This window comes from Tachypleus tridentatus, chromosome 2, assembly GCF_004210375.1.
Source record: "Tachypleus tridentatus isolate NWPU-2018 chromosome 2, ASM421037v1, whole genome shotgun sequence".
Lineage (NCBI taxonomy): Eukaryota > Metazoa > Arthropoda > Merostomata > Xiphosura > Limulidae > Tachypleus > Tachypleus tridentatus.
Window position 1 is genome coordinate 130,293,771 of NC_134826.1, and position 17,474 is coordinate 130,311,244.

The 17,474-nt window shown below is 34.5% G+C and overlaps 1 protein-coding gene across 2 annotated transcripts in view; it reads left to right on the forward strand.

The window, feature by feature from the left end:
- The window catches only part of LOC143245104 (serine/threonine-protein kinase NIM1-like), a 72,152-nt gene extending 57,480 nt beyond the window's left edge, over positions 1–14,672 (forward strand). For both annotated transcript variants that reach the window (XM_076490992.1, XM_076490993.1), the window contains 3 exons: positions 131–430; positions 1,573–1,841; positions 11,329–14,672. In XM_076490992.1, the coding sequence (XP_076347107.1) occupies positions 142–430; positions 1,573–1,841; positions 11,329–12,102 (1,332 nt within the window). In that variant the 5' untranslated portion in view covers positions 131–141 and the 3' untranslated portion in view covers positions 12,103–14,672. The remainder of the gene's footprint in view (positions 1–130; positions 431–1,572; positions 1,842–11,328) is intronic.
- The last annotated feature ends 2,802 nt before the right edge of the window (positions 14,673–17,474 follow it).

The window sequence follows — 17,474 nt, forward strand, 5'->3', positions numbered from 1 at the left end:
TTAAATACGACATAAATGAATTGTTTAAGTAAGTGATTTATTCGAAGCAAGGTGTATTTAAATATTTTACAAATTAAATTCAATATATGCGTATATGTTATTTTATTACCATACTTTCTTCTTATTAAAGACTGACCGGGTATGCCAACAGCTAAGATATCTCCAGTGAATGAAACGTGGCCAAACTCTATTTCTCAGGCCACCATGTCCAGTACAGGAAGTACAGACACCGTTGGAAGTTCAAGTAGCAAGTATCTGGATAAATCAGACATGACACCGTATCAAAGAATCCTCAAGAATCTCAACTTTAATGAACGCTGGCAGAAAGACATTGCATTAGGACGAAGAATAGGTTTTTATCAGATTCAGGGAGAACTGGGAACTGGCAATTTTTCACACGTTAAGATTGCTACCCATTGTCTCATGAAAGGTAAAACAACAAACTGTTATCCAGAAAACTCGTAAAACTGGTACACATTGTTTTATTAGGGTAAAATCAGGAAGAACATTTTATTTCTTCTTCCCACTGTCTGAAGGAAAATGTGTACTAATCTTGAAAAATCTATACGATTCTAAAATTAAATCCACTGTCTAGCGCGTAAAGAAAAAAATATTTTTTTTTGCAGCTTCAAGTCACTATTTATTGTTCGTGTAATAATATTCTCCCCGTTAAAGTCACAATCTGTCGCACCCCGCTGGTATAACGGTAAGTCTACCGATTTACAACGCTAAAATCAGAGGTTCGATTCTCCCCGGTGGGCTCAGCAGCTAGTCCGATGTGGTTTTGCTATAAGTAAAACACGTAACCTGTTACTTTATCAATAAGTTTTCTTGAAAGTTAAAATACCCTTGTATTGTATAAGGGCCCGGCATGAGCTGGAAATTTGGGCGTTCGAATCACAATCTGAGATCGGAACACCGAACCAAAAATGTTCGCCTGTGGGGGCGTTATAATGTAACGGTTAATCTCATTTTCGCTAGTAAAGCGTAGCCTGTGAATGGCAGTTCAAACTTAGGGACAGCAGCAGATAGCCTTAATTAACATTTGTTTCTTAAACAAACAAAATGACTATTGCATAAATCACTAACTTTTGTTCAGGTTCAGAGTAACTATCTAATAAACAATAGAAAAAAGTGGGGTAAGACGGCCATTTTCAGCATCACCAGTTTTGATGTATTACCTCCAACACTGAATTATATGTAGTTATGTTCATGTCACCAACGCATAAACCCGCAAATTGAAGGCCTCAAGTATAAGTGATCAAAACGCGTCTTCAGTTCTTTTGTTTGTTAAATAATTTTAATCTATAATAAGCATCAGAATTTTTTTTATGGTTATAAAGTAATTTAAAGAATGTTAAAGGAAATGCTAAATTTTTTGTTTCTATTCAAACACAAAATATAAAGTTTATATAGAATACAATAGTTGTAAATTTAAAACGAATCACGGTACATATATATTGATTAGCACTCTATGACACTGAGGTATTTTGACGTCAACCTTTGCAAACAAAAAAAAAACATTTAATTTTAATTGGTAAATTAGATCTTTGTTTGTTTGTTTGTTTTCAGAGAAAGTAGCGGTGAAGATTCTTGATAAATCGACTTTAGATCAAAAAACTTACAAAATGTTAACTCGAGAAATTAGAAGCATGGAAACGCTTCACCATCCTCATGCCATAAGGCTCTTTGAAGTCATTGAAACGTTTACTAAAATATTCCTTATCATGGAATATGCCAACGGAGGAGAACTCTTTCATCGAATCTCAACTGATGGACGCTTCTCTGAAGAAGAGGCCAAACCATTGTTCGCTCAGGTTATAGCTGCTGTAGATCACATGGTAAGATAAATTAGGTTAGTGAAAATATAGTCGTCCGCCAAAAGACGTATTATTAAGGCTTAATATAGTGAGAAGTCCTAGTTATACATTTTGGTAACATACACGTATTCGTAAACTATTACAATGTTAGCCTTTCGGTTATAGAACCTGGACTTTGCACACGAGAATCCATGGCTTGCAATATCTTGTTGCTGAAAAAAAAAACGCACTCTACACTTTAGGTCAGACAAGAAAAGCCTAATATTTGACGGCGGATGATGTTGACCACTTGCTTTCCATCTAGTCTATCAGTACAAATATAGGGACTCCAATACATGTATTGATAGCCTTTGTTTAGCTTTGCGTGATTCTCTGTAAATGTGAGAATAAAATATAAAATAACGATTATCTTCAGTTGGAAAAAAATAGTCTTTTAAATAAAATTATTTTCATACCTCGACATTTTACCAAGAAGCTTTTTAAGCTTTTAACACTTCTACGAAGAGCATATAAGACTTAGAAGAACTAACGAATATTAAAGCCAGACCCTCACCAACAACATTTTCTTTAAATACAGCGTAAATGGTTCTTAGGTTCCTTTAGTTTAATTTTATCTGTACACGTAACTTAAGATATTCCTTTTTATTGTTTATTGAACCAGGTACTAACATAGTAACATTGTAATGCGAAAGCTTTGTTTTATGTTCAGTATCATTACAGGAACCTATCATACCTTTGTAATGTTTTCAGTGGTTTGTTGTTTTTTTATTAAGCACAAAGCCATGTAATAGCTTATCTGAGCTATGTAAACAAACGGATGTCGAAATGAAATGTTTACCGTTGTAAGCCCTCAGACTTAACAACAAACAAACAAAATAAATAACTAAGCATGTGCTAAAGAAATTAAGAACATATGACACATTAACCGATAACCTGCAGATATATTGAGTTTGAAAATAATGTTTACAGTATTAATTTCGTTTATGTATTTCTACAACTGGTTGGTTTTGAATTTCGCGCAAAGATACTCAAGAACTATCTGCGCAAGTCGTCCCTAATTTAGAAGTGTGAAACTAGAGAGAAGGCAGCTAGTCATCACTACCCACCGCCAACTCTTGGATTACTATTTTACCAACGAATAGTGGGATTGACCGTCACATCATAATTCTTCTACGGTTGAAAGAGCGAGCATGTTTGGTGTGACGGGGGATTTGAACCCGCAACCCCCGGATTACGAGTCGATTGTCTTAACCACCTGGCCATGCCAGGGTCTTCTACAACAGCATTTGTAAAATATACTAAACTGTTTTATACTTCAGCACTGAGAATGTGCCGCACATAAAGAACTAAAAAAACATGTTTATTATATACAACAGAGAGTATTGTCTCAGAGTACAGTGTTCTATACAGAAATATAACTAGTCATAGTGTTTCTGTTGCAAAATAGCTTAGTTTGTTTTAACTGGGCAAGAATAAACAGTAGTTAAACAGTCACATAAATTAACGTAGAATAATACACAATATTTCGAGTAGATAAATATAGACATAAAATACGTCAATGTCCTAAAGCTAGTCACGATATTATATATATCTTTATTTACAATGATTTAAGAGTACTAAAATACTGCTCGGTGTTCATGTTTTATTTTGAACGTAAACAGACAAACAGGTCTTTGATGGCCTATTACCTTTACAGTTATTTTTATAGAACTGGGACAAACACTGGGGCGGTGTAAAATACGCATACAATGCGTTTCTGACGTAAACTGGTTAAAATGCTAATTAAGTCTGTCATCTCTTCAACGCTTGCAAGTACTACTTCTCCGCACCAGTTGTAACTGAAAGCAGTTTCTATATATAGAAACTTGCGAACACTGTTAACACAGGGTTTAATGAAACGTCGTCCATCATTCAAGCTGAGGCTGCCTTTGTTTAAGCTTACAATTTTTACTGTAGAGAGTGAGAGAAACATAAATTAAAATTTACTTGTGTATGCGACTGGGTCTGTAAAATCTGATCGAGAGGTGCTAATAACGGATGAACAGAGTTTGGTTTGTTTTACATTTCGTGCATAACTACACTTGGAATTCCATGTTCTAGTCGTTCCTAGCCTAACAGTGATAGACTACAGGGAGAGACAGCTAGTCATCATCACTCACAGCCAACTTTTGGGCTGCTGTCCTTTCACCAACAAATGGTAGAATTGACCGTCCCATAATAATGCCCTCAAATTGAAAGGGTAAGCATGTCTATTGTGACGCGACTTCGAATCCGCGACTCGTAGATTGGCACTAATCACCAGCACAAACAGGAATACCATGTCCGGTAAATAAGAATGGTATTAAACAATGTAAACAACTGAATGGTATTACTTCTAAAAGCTTTAGATGGATAAATTCATTCATCTAAATAGACAACTAGTGGCTCAGTTGTAATTCTGAAGGCTTCTAACGCTAAAAGCCAAGTTTCGATAAATGTATGGACACAACAAGATAGCCCATTGTGTAGCTTTGTACTTAAAAGCAAAACAAAGCCCTTGAAGAAGCAATTCATTGTTAATGAAACAAAACTAAAAGTAAACATATAATTAGTTTTAAACAAAAGCGTGAGTAGGTTATTTGTTTGTCATTGGATAATTAATCTTGGTCAGAGAACTTTTTTCACAGTTTGTTCGAATCCCTGTTTCCTTAAACAAACTCGCTGTTTCAGCCGTGCGGGCGTTATTATGTGAAGGTTAATTCCAGTAGCTTAATAGTTGGCGGTGGGTGGCGACGACTAGCTGCTTTCCCTCTAGTCTTTCACTGTTAAATTAAGGGTGACTAACGCAAACAGCCCTCGTGTAGCTTTGTGAAATTCAAAGCAAACCATCAGGACGGCTGATATGGGAATTAACACTTTTACCAAAACAAATCAGAGAACAACCTAAGGAGGTCGAAAGATTCTTCTCTACTTATTAGTAAAAGTTGTAATACCCATACCAGACGTCTCGAGATACATTTTAACTTGAAGTGGGTTTCTCGTCATCACGAAAACCAAACTATTTATTCATCTTTAGTGAACTCATCATGAATTATAAGTTTTAAATATTAGTCCTCTGGATTAGACCTGTAACCGTGTTAATAGAATACTCGTTTGGTGTATAAGAAAATTGGGGTTCGATTCCACCGAGAGGAAATACAAACAGCATTGATTTCTTCAGTCCTATAAGGAAAAAAATGTTAAAGTAACACAAGAAGAGTACGTTAACGGAAATCAAACGTAGGCCTGAAGTGTTGTCTTAGTTTCTCTTACGTGCGTTGAAATCCGTAATGGACAAGTTAAGAAGAAGGTGCACAAATATTAGACCTTTTGGTTTGATATGTTTCAACAGCTTTCGGTTTTCAAGACCATAATATAAGGTCTTTTGAAATTAATTCCTCAGAAATTCTTTATCTTATAAAACATTTCTGCCAAGTCATTCCATTACACGATATATATATATAAATTAGTCACTATAAGTTTTACGGGATCAGCTTACCTTATTATGCAAGAATGTTATTTCTCTATTTAAATTTTTATATTTTACCTCAGTGTAAAAACTTCGCGTGGTAAATTAAAATATATAATGTGTTATTTCACACCATGACAAACTGAGTTCCCCAAACATGGACTGACATTTTGAAGTGGTTAATGACGCTTCTGATGGTACCTTTTGCACGATATATCCGAGCATCCTAATGGAAAGGAAACAATAATTATAGGGTACAGAGAAGCTGAAATTACACATTTTATATAACAAGTCCTTCGATGATTGGCACAGACGTGTAATCAACCTTAGAGTTTTCCATTTTCTCGACTACATTTTGTGAAACCACATATTACAAGAAAAAAGAAACATTCTGTTATTAGTGGTTAATTGTAGTTCTCGACATGCGAAGTTTCGACCGGATAACTTAGTTATCGCTCCGTAAAATACAATATGTGAACGTGATTTTGTTCACGAGGACATAAAAATATTTGATCTGCTCATACTTCGGTGAAATATCTGATGTTTCGATTTATTACAAATTAGAAAAACAAGTAAACGACCAGATGAGTATACGTTATGGGTGTTGTGAAAATGAAAATTTAGTACAGGATTTTCACGAACTTAAATTTTTACCGTATTAGATCGAATTTGTTTTCAAATTTACTATGAAGAGATAAAGTAAAACATGAATATACGAAATCTTTCTTTTCTTATTGTAATTTAACTGTAAATATATAACGTCGAAGCGCATTAAGATCTTTTAAATTATGACTAAAATCTTACAATACCTTATCAAATAGTTCTTTTCTTATAAAAATGTGGCATTGAAGAGACGATGAATTATACCACGGTTACCTTAAAACTCATGATGTGAGAAAAACACGTGGGTTCAAGATGTTTTGATAGAAATTAGTAAAACCCTTGTAACCGCAGCGCTTTCGAAGGGTGGATCCTTCTTCTTCAGGGGCAAACATTAATAAACACGGATGAAAGATTACACGGGTTTGTAAAGTTATTCTTATGTTATAATAATTTAACACCGAAGATTATACGAATTGGACCGTCTTTAACCATCATGGTTAAAATATTACATGGCTTTATAATTATTTTTTTAGTTTTGTTTGCTTGTTTTCTTAATTTTTTAGATATTTGACTCTAATTTAGGGGTGTGAGACGAGAGGGAAGACAAGTAATCATCAGCACCCAGCACCAAAGAATAATGGAATTGACTGTTACATTATCAACGGCATGCATGTTTGATATGACGGGGATTCGAACATGTGAACCTCACATTCCGAGGTAAAGCGCCCTAACCAACTTGTCATTAATGTGACAAGAAGGAGCCAATGTATAGAACCACAATAACTCCAGTAAACGTTATAATTAAAGAAATGATTGGCTTCAAAAACTCGTTCTTCAAAAATAATTCTGCAGTGAACGTCACCTTTCAGAGTATCGTTTGTCTAACTACGCTCAGTAAGGCCCCACAGTGGCTCAGTGGTATGTCTGCCGACTTACAACGCTAAAACCCGGGTTTCGATACCCGTAGTGGGCAGAGCACAGATAGCCCATTGTGTAGCTTTGTGCTTAATTAAAAAACAACAACAACAACGCTCAATAAGCTTTCACTACCTTACATACTCTTCCATTTTATGTATTCGGTTGTGCGTCAAAAGTTAGGTTGTTATTGAGAGCTAAATAGACGGGGTTATTTTAAAGTTAATAGCTTATTTGAGGAGTGGATTTTTCATGTTCGTAATTAAAATGTGACTGTGAGAGATCATGTCTCGATTAGAAGCGAACTCATCCTGCCATCAAACAGAACGTATTCAAATTTAAAACAAATGGTTATAAATTTACCAACCTTCTGTTCATCAGAATACGTGACCTAGTTTTCTATTTCATACGAAAACAATGCCCTTCTTCTGGTAATATGATGTAGCAGCTAATGTAAACAACAGTTAACAGTAGATTCTGCGCAACATCTGAAGAGTGTGACGCATAATCTATATAGATTTAATAAAAGAACGAAAATTGTATGAAATAAAAAAAAATTAATATCGCGAAGTTTGTAGCAGCCTCTTTACACAAGGCTTAAGAAAGACTGTGAACCGGTCGACATGAAACTCGTGTTGAAGGGTAGATACTTGAATAATATAACTTAACATTGAACAGTAAGATTATTCGAGGCGAGGCTTAATAATATACTACAAAAATAATAATTGTTATGACGTATCCACCTTTTACAGGCCGGCTAAGAATTATCACGATTGCACTTGTTATTAGGTTTGCTTCATTCTTATGAATTAGGCTTAATACTAACAACTTACGACAAGTAAAATATTAGTGATTGCTAAGGCTATTACAGGTTTCATAAAACTATTTATTTAAAGATGGGCAAATGGATAACATAGATGGGTAACCAACTTTACAACTTCCCGTTTTCTATTCTGAAGTTAACTCGAAACACAAACAAATATAGTACATTAATTTAAATATTAAATTTTAAACAAACATCTAAGGTATGGACAACGAGAAAAACAAAATCACAGACTTCTCAAATAGTTCAAGAAAACATAAGCGTAACATGTTATTTTTAATAGAATATCTTAATAATCTAACCCGATGTATGTAGAAACATACATGATGATGAAAATTTCGTTGCCTAATAATATTTACCTGTGATAAAAAATACCTAAAACCGTTGTCACTCGACTGACTTCTGTGCATATTTAACGTATTCGTATCTGCGACGCATAATTAGCCATGCATGGTAACTTTATTTATTTTAGAATTACCGTAATCTTCAAATTGAATGACGCATTTGGTTTTTGTTGTTGTCTTTTTTTGGGGGCTGATGGACTAACTGCCATGGCTTAGAAACTCATAAGGTTCATGTTTAATCACCCCTAATTATGAACGACTGACCAAAGGATAAGCAGCCAAACATCAACATTTGCCAGTGTGGGGTTTTCCGTCTCCTTGAACAGAACAAGGGGATTAATTGTAAAGTCTATAATACGCTAAAAGCTTAAAGTGAGAAAGTTGTTCAACCGGCGTCACAGCTCCTGCCCTAAGAGTTTCGATCTGCATCCAATCGCGCCGACTTCTACGCCACGCCTTTGGAGAAACTTGTAAGAAATACTAAACAGCTTCCTCACGTCATTGCTGTATTTTTTAGAAGTAGAACTAAACAACTTTTACACGTACACGAATGGGCTCGGAACTTACCGACCATTACAACTGTCATTCGTTATGTTCTTATCACATCGTTGAACCTACATAACAAGTGAAGTTGCTTAAAATTTAATAAAAATAAAAAGAGTTTGATAGAAACGGAATATTATGTTATAATATGTAAAACTGTGCTGAAAAAATCTGCTTTTGTTACGGCAATGGTAGTATGCAAAGAAGGTGATTTCTGTCTTCCTACCTGTTTGTTACCAGGGAAAACACAGTAAACAAGTGATGATTTAAGTACATCTAGTTTGGTCTTAGTAATAATGATGTCAAGCTAATTCTGTTTGTTTTTGTATTTTGTAATAAGTTACTTTTTTCACTTAGTAACTATACATTGACTCAGTGGTGTATCAGTTCTAATCTTGATAAGTTTAAATTGGTTTTGTTTCTTACTCGCTGACCTTACACTGACATAGTGGTGTATCAGTTCTAATCTTAATAAGTTGAATTTGGTTTTGTTTTTTTACTCGTTGACTTTACACTGACGTAGTGGTGTATCAGTTCTAATCTTAATAAGTTGAATTTGGTTTTTTTTTACTCGTTGACTTTACACTGACGTAGTGGTGTATCAGTTCTAATCTTAATAAGTTGAATTTGGTTTTGTTTTTTTTACTCGTTGACCTTACACTGACATAGTGGTGTATCAGTTCTAATCTTAATAAGTTGAATTTGGTTTTGTTTTTTTACTCGTTGACTTTACACTGACGTAGTGGTGTATCATTTCTAATCTTAATAAGTTGAATTTGGTTTTGTTTTTTTACTCGTTGACCTTACACTGACGTAGTGGTGTATCAGTTCTAATCTTAATAAGTTGAATTTGGTTTTGTTTTTTTACTCGTTGACTTTACACTGACGTAGTGGTGTATCAGTTATAATCTTAATAAGTTGAATTTGGTTTTGTTTTTTTACTCGTTGACTTTACACTGACGTAGTGGTGTATCAGTTCTAATCTTAATAAGTTGAATTTGGTTTTGTTTTTTTTACTCGTTGACTTTACACTGACGTAGTGGTGTATCAGTTCTAATCTTAATAAGTTGAATTTGGTTTTGTTTTTTTACTCGTTGACCTTACACTGACGTAGTGGTGTATCAGTTCTAATCTTAATAAGTTGAATTTGGTTTTGTTTTTTTACTCGTTGACCTTACACTGACGTAGTGGTGTATCAGTTCTAATCTTAGTAAGTTGAATTTGGTTTTGTTTTTTTACTCGTTGACCTTACACTGACGTAGTGGTGTATCTGTTCTAATCTTAATAAGTTGAATTTGGTTTTTTTTACTCGTTGACTTTACACTGACGTAGTGGTGTATCAGTTCTAATCTTAATAAGTTGAATTTGGTTTTGTTTTTTTACTCGTTGACCTTACACTGACGTAGTGGTGTATCAGTTCTGATATTTGTTTCTTACTATCTTATTTCACATTCTGTTTCGCTAATTCAGAGTTAACATTTGCTTTGTTTTCTTCGATTACTTCTTTGCTCTCTTCTCTAAATTCTCAGAAATAATTTATTTTTTATCCTTTTTACCTCATACTGATGAATAAATACTTTCATAAAGTAAAAATACTCCAATTCCTCTCTTCGTGATTTCGCCTGTGAACAACGGAATTATGCTGGTTTTATCCGATAACCACTTGTATTTTCTAATCCTTCTGGTCACGATTTATCAAAAAGTAAGTTATTGACAGAGCACCAGTTGTACTTTTTAAATGATCACATAAATAATAGTTATCATCTGAAATTGATATGTGTTATAAATCTATATAGTGTAACTAATACGTGTTTCGTTTATTTGTTGTTTTTGCTGCATTGCAAAAAACACACTTTTACAGGGGAAATGGTACATAAAATGATATTTTTGAGTAAAATTTATTATTCCACAAAGTGTTATCACTACACTGAAATTTGGTGAAATTATTGTATTGAATGGTTTAGTTTATTTTGTTTTAAATTTCACGAAAGATATTCAAGGGCTATCTGCGCTAGCCGTCCCTAATTTAGCAGTGAGAGACTGGAGGAAAGACAGCTAGCCATCACCACCCATCGCCCACTCTTGGGCTACTTTTTTACCAACGAATAGTGGGATTGACCGTTACATTATAACGCCCCCACGGCTGGGAGGGCGAGCATGTTTGGTGTGACGGGGATTCGAACCCGCGACCCTCAGTTTACGAGTCGAGTGCCTTAACCACCTGGCTATGCCGGGCCGTACTGAGGGTTTGAGATAATACACAAAATTTTATATTAACTGTCCACCGTAGAAGTTGTGGTTATAAAAAATAGTCGTTATATTATCAAACCATATATAGCTACTATGTTTTGAAATTATTGTAATCCTTGGAAGACAGATAGCAAACACTTTTTTAAAAAAAATTCATATTATGGCGTTCTTAGAGAATTAGAGAGAAAAATAGTCCGAAATAATAACCTATTCCGTATTTTCTATTCTTTGTAAACACCAAAATTTATTATCCTCCAATAAATATCTTTTTCAAAAAGTATTTTATAAAACAATTAAATTATACTACCATTAAGAAAGCCCACATCGTAACCAAGTTGGAATTACTTCGCATAAAAACATAAGAAAGGGGAAAATGTATAAAGTTCCAAACGTAAGAATTGTCTATGTCTATTAATATTAATAGCACGCCAGAGCAAAGAACACAACCACAGAAAAAGAAGGCTGGATTATAACACCTAATATCTATAGTGTTCTTAAGGTATACATGAAATACATATTAATATGTTGTTGTTTTTTCCACAGCATCAACACAACATCATTCATCGAGACATTAAAGCTGAGAACGTTTTCTTTGCTGGACCAAGAACAGTAAAAATCGGAGACTTCGGATTCAGCACGCAAGTCAAGAGTAAAGAGGAAGGCCTTCGAACATTCTGTGGCTCACCACCTTACGCTGCCCCAGAGTTGTTTAAAGATGAGAGTTATGTTGGCCCCTACGTAGACATATGGGCTTTAGGGGTGCTGCTTTATTTTATGGTTGTCGGTTCCATGCCTTTTAAAGCTCAAACGGTTGCCGCTTTGAAGAAACTCATTCTTAGCGGCCAGTTCGATATTCCTGATCACGTGACTAAAAGATGCCGCGTTCTGTTCGTAGGAACGTTACAGCAGGTTCCACAGTCCCGGATGTCCCTGGAACAAATTAAGTGTTCTCAGTGGCTCTCAGAACAACAATTCCCCATAGGACTGCCCAAACTTAACGTTTTGAACTCTAGTAGCAACGATATAGAGGAACGCAAAGCCTGCAAGATACTGTCAGATTTAGGAATCACACAAGACATGTTGCGGGAATGTGCTGATAAGGGTGTGCGCAGTAACATTGTCGGTACGTATCGGATACTACTGCACAAACTCCAGTTTCAATTACTCACAAACACTATACAGGGAAATGACTCTTTAGCTCCATCTAGGGAGAAAAATGTGGAAAACAGTCGAAGAATTGGTGACACTAATGTAAGAGTCCCGGATCGAGGGGCCAAACGTGTAGGTAAACGATCGAAAACATGCATTTTACTGTGATAGTGAAGGTAAAACGTATTCAGTATTAAAATTTTACTTTAAGTACAAAATATTATGCTTATGATTTTCCAACCCAAGATAAGAATCAGGTTGAAAGGGTTGTATACGGTAAACTATCAACCATCCAATTCTTTCACCCAAGCGGCACAATGGTATATGCGTAGACTTCTACCTCCAGAAATCAGGTTCGTATACCTGTAGTTAGCAGAGCAGAGATAGCTTTGTACTTAATAACAACCAATCAACCATCGCCAACCCATTACTTTTAAACCAAATTTATTTTTACTTTAAAACAAAAATGATAACTACAAATATCTGTTGGTTTCTTAATAGGTTTATGAAACATACACAGTGTACATATATCATTTACACGTACAGTTTATGGGAGATGTTGATGTATAAGCAATGACATCATATAAAGTAGTAGTTCTTATAGAAAATCCTTGACGTTTCGATTTATATTGTTGAAATTACTTAGAGAGAAGAAAAACGGTTCCAAGCACATAAGAACTTCTCTACGTTTATGAGTAAAGTTTATTCATCTACAACGTGTTATCACTATTTGAGGGCTCGGAATGGCCAGGTGGTTATGGCACTTTACTCGTAATCCGAGGGTTGTGGGTTCGAATCCTCATCACACTAAACATGCTCGCCTTTTCAAACGTGGGGGCGTTATAATGTGATGGTCAATTCCACTATTCGTTGGTAAAAGAGTAGCTCAAGAATTGGCGGTGGGTGGTGATGACTAGCTGCCTTCCCTCCAGTCTTACACTGCTAAATTAGGGACGACTAGTGAAGATAGCCCTCATGTATCTTTGCGCGAAATTCACAACAAACCAAAAACCAAACCACGACTGTGAGATTCGGTAAAATAATTGTACCGAGTGTTTAACATAATACACAGTCTTATATTAACTGTCAATCCCAGAAGTTGTGATTATAAACTGTTAGAGCTTGACATTTCGAATTATACTGTTGAAATTACTTAAATAGGGGCTTTTAGAAAGAGGGAAAACTGTTCCAAGCACATAAGAACCTGCGTACTTTGAGCCTTTAATTGGTGAGCTATTCATTTATTTGTTGATATTAGGTTTAGGCGATCTTCATTGTTTTTCTGATCAGTTAACCATTTTGACTTATCCCGGTGTACAAATTATATTACCTAGTAATAATGTATATTGTTTGAAGAGTGTAAACACACTGTTGTAGGAGAGATCTGTAATTAATGTTGTTACATAATTAACTTTGTGTTAATCTTTGACACTTTCAGTTTTGTTTTATAACTTCTTTCAAAAAATTACTTGTTGCATAAGAGTTAATGTATATATAAAAGAAAAAATATTGAATTGTTTGTTTGTTTTCTGAATTTCGCGCAAAGCTACTTGAAGGTTATCTGCGCTATCCGTTCCTAATTTAGCAGTATAAGACAAGAGGGAAGGCAGCTAGTCATCACCACCCACCACCAACTCTTGGGCTACTTTTTTTTTTTTTTTACCAACGAATAGGGGGATTAACCGTAAAATTATAACATCCCAACGACTGAAAGGGCGAGCATATTTGGTGCTACTGGGATTCGAACCCGCGACCCTCAGATTACGAGTCGAACGTTTTAACTCACATAGCCATGCCGGGACATATTGAACTGTATAAGTGTTAGACGGAATTTGATTATATCATCAATATTTTATGTTTGTATCTGTTTTTTTATTGAAGCTATTGTATATGTGTGACATTATTCACTCGAAAACGATTCAAGAGGTAGATATTATACTGTTCCTGACTTATGGTACCGAGAACATTTGGTGTATAGTTTATCTCATATGCAGATAATTTTGGGTAAGTTATGCTGTACAAAAATATCATATCGGAATACTTTATATTTAAGCATATCATATTGCAGATGAATAATTCTATGTCTTGGAAAATTATAAATTTTCAATGTTTTAATAGGTGACTGGCTAGATGTAAACATTAAAAATTAACGCGAACCAACCCAATAAATTCGCGACTTGGTATGGAAATAAGAAAATGCCGTTGAGGTAATTTTCACAACGTCGCAGTTAATACTGTTGTACAAGAGCTAAAATGAGAGTTTTACCAAGTAAATATGTATAATTGTTTTATAATAAATAACGAGTTGTAAACCTTCAAAAGAAAAACTTTCCTTCGATTATATTGAAGAAAATGTCATTGGATTCATTTCTTTGTTCTAAATTTCGCGCAAAACTACACGAGGGCTATCCGCGTTCGTCGTCCCTAATTTAGCGGTGTAAGACTAGAGGGATAGAAGCTAGTCATCATCACCCACCGCCAACTATTTACCAACGAATAATGGGAGTGACCGTCACATTATACGACCCCATGGATGTGAGGATGAGCATGATTGGTGTGACGGGGATTCGGACCCGCGACACCCAGATTACGAGTCGAGCACCTTACCACTGGGCCTTATTAGATTCACCAGGTAATCAGGTCGCCACCTGTGAACGCATGTGTGAATTTTTTTATGATAAAATGAATGATTTTGTGAAAATCCCCAGACATCTTTTCTGCTGCCACATATAGCTTTTTTCTGCTGCCACATGTAGCTTTTAAAAGAAACTTGGAAAGCAACACGAATGATAGAAAACTGTAACTTCATGTCTATCTCGTTTAGAATGTAATTTCATAATCACACACAATTATCTATGTGTTTTATATTTGCCTAAGCTCTCAGGATTAATGAAAAGTCTCTTGGAAAGTTAAATATACATACTTTTCTATACGAACGTTATTTACCTATATTTTCTTTAGTCTATGTTTATTTTTTAAGTTCATAACTTCATAATTGTCTACCTGTGCTGTGCCCAACAAGACTATCGAAACATGGTTTTTACGTTGAGTCTACAGACTTAACATTAAACCCCTAGTCTGGTGTAAGGGGCGTGATCTCTAGAGCGAAGTAGTAATTTTTTTTTAAATGTCACATTAGAACGCCCCCAACACTGAAAGGGCGAGCTTGTTCGGTGGAATTGGGATTCGAACCCACTTCCTTAGATTCTTGAGTTTTTCTAACGTTAAAAATTACGTAATAAATAATACTTCCGACTTAGACCTAAATTTCTATCAGCATCCATACGTACTGCTAAATATACTGTAGTATCAAGGTAAATTCTTCTATTGACATTTTATATATTTCATTATTTATTTGGATTAAATGTTAGGCCTAAAGTATTTCCCTGTCATTATTTTTTTTTTAGATTTTAGTCGCCCAAGAGTTGGCGGTGGGTGGTGATGACTAGTTCAATTTAAAAGTATTTATGGACATTGTTTTATAAAAATACCAATATGTAAACCTTATAAACAAAGTAAACTGAGACATACAAACCCAGTTTTAGTTTACAAGGGTCTTACTTTACTTATTACTCATAATTTTATATCATATTATCCTATTTTGTTATCTTGTGATTTCTTTTAGTGTTTTGATTTGTATTAACATTATTGGACAGTTATTCAATAATACTTTTAGAAAGAATAATAGTAAATAATACTAAATAAAAAATATACCGACGTCTGCATACAATAAAAATTACTCTTAAGAGATTTTCTGTTTTTTGTACTGTATTTTATAATATTATAAATATTTTAAAATGTAACTGTGCTTGAAAGTGTTACATTTACACACGAGATGGCAATGGTGTACTGTGAGAACCAAAGTATAATCGATAACTGTTGTCTCAAGTTGAATATTTCAAGTTTAAAGAATTAATTTGTAGCCAGTTTTATTTTATATATTTCAGAAAGAGAGAGAGAGAGAGGGAAACCAAAATAATAAAGAAGTGTAAATAGTGTTTGTGAAGTATTAAAAACAAATTAAATAATAGAAAAAGACAACTTATTAGACCTTCTCTGCTGTAAAGAGAAACGAATTTATAAATAAAAATGGAGCGTAAGTAGTGCCCTCTATTCAAAATAAAATGAATCAACTGAAGCAGCAATAACAAATAAATAAATAAATTTACAAAAGAAAAAAGGTATAAACCAGCCAGATGAAATAAAATAATGTTATGCCGATTCAAAACTTCCGCAATAATCAGAGATAAATTACGACTGAAAAATCACCTCTCAAATCGGTTTTATTTTATTTATCTAGAATGAGAGTTATCATATATCAGAGTTCTTTATATTATGCAATTTGAATTACCTGGATTTCATGATAATTATCTTGTAAATAACTGATATCAATCCAAAGGTTTGTGGTTTGATTTCCGCTGCTAAAAGGAGATGTTCGATTTTTGTTGACCTACTTATGTCAGACGAAAATTAGTTATTGAAGAAAGCAGAGGGACACTATTTTAACTGTTGGTTTTCGTGAACACCAGAGTGGAGTCACGAGCCACCGTGTGTTCGTCTATTCTCGTTCTCAAAGGCACGTTCAAAATAGATAAAATTTGTAGTTTGAGTTGGAAGACTAACCAACGAGTAATTGGTGACGTCCAGTGAAACATTTCTTCCGTCTAAGTAAAAGCATTGAACAAAACGTTTCTTTATTTTTTAACTCGCATTTGGTAAATTACAAATTTAAATATATATATTAAAAGCTTAGCTCCAGTCATAAAACATGTTCTCTGATTGGAAAACTGAACACAATCCAAGGTAAGGAAGTAGGCACTGTTTTAACATTATCTTTCATTTAAATTATAAACATAACGTGAAAGTTATAATTATTACAAATATTAATAAACAGTTTAAGTGTTATTTATTGACCAAATGAATGTTCTGATTTCTTAAAATATATTTTAATAATTGTCGTTAAATTTCATTGGTTGAAACACTCAAGTTTGTAGAATTAAAATTCGAATAAGTTATTTAACTATTTCAATTTACTTTGTAAATATATTATATATATATGTGTGTGTGTATTTGTCTGTAATTTATAACAAATAAACTGTATGTTACCTGAAATAGAAATAAAATAGATACGTGTTTCCTTAAACGTTTTGAATTTCAGAACTCGCCTGTCCGTTTCGAAATCGCGCGATATCACAAAACATTTCTTGCATTTTAAACAGTGGTTATGTTATAAAAGTAACAGTAAGTCCCTTAGAGTGGTTGGTTGCCTTTTCTCTGGGCCCGCCATGGCCAAGCGTGTGAAGGCGTTTGGCTCGTCATCCGAAGGTTGAGGGTTCGAATCCCAGTCGCACCAAACATGATCGCTCTTTCAGCCGTGTGGGCGTTATAATGTGACGGTCAATCCGTTGGTAAAAGAGTAGCCTTCGAGTTGGCGTTGGGTAGTGATGACTAGTTGCCTTCCCTCTAGTTTTACACTGCTAAATTAGGGACGGCTAGTGCAGATAGCCCTCGAGTAGCTTTGCGCGAAATTAAAAAAAACA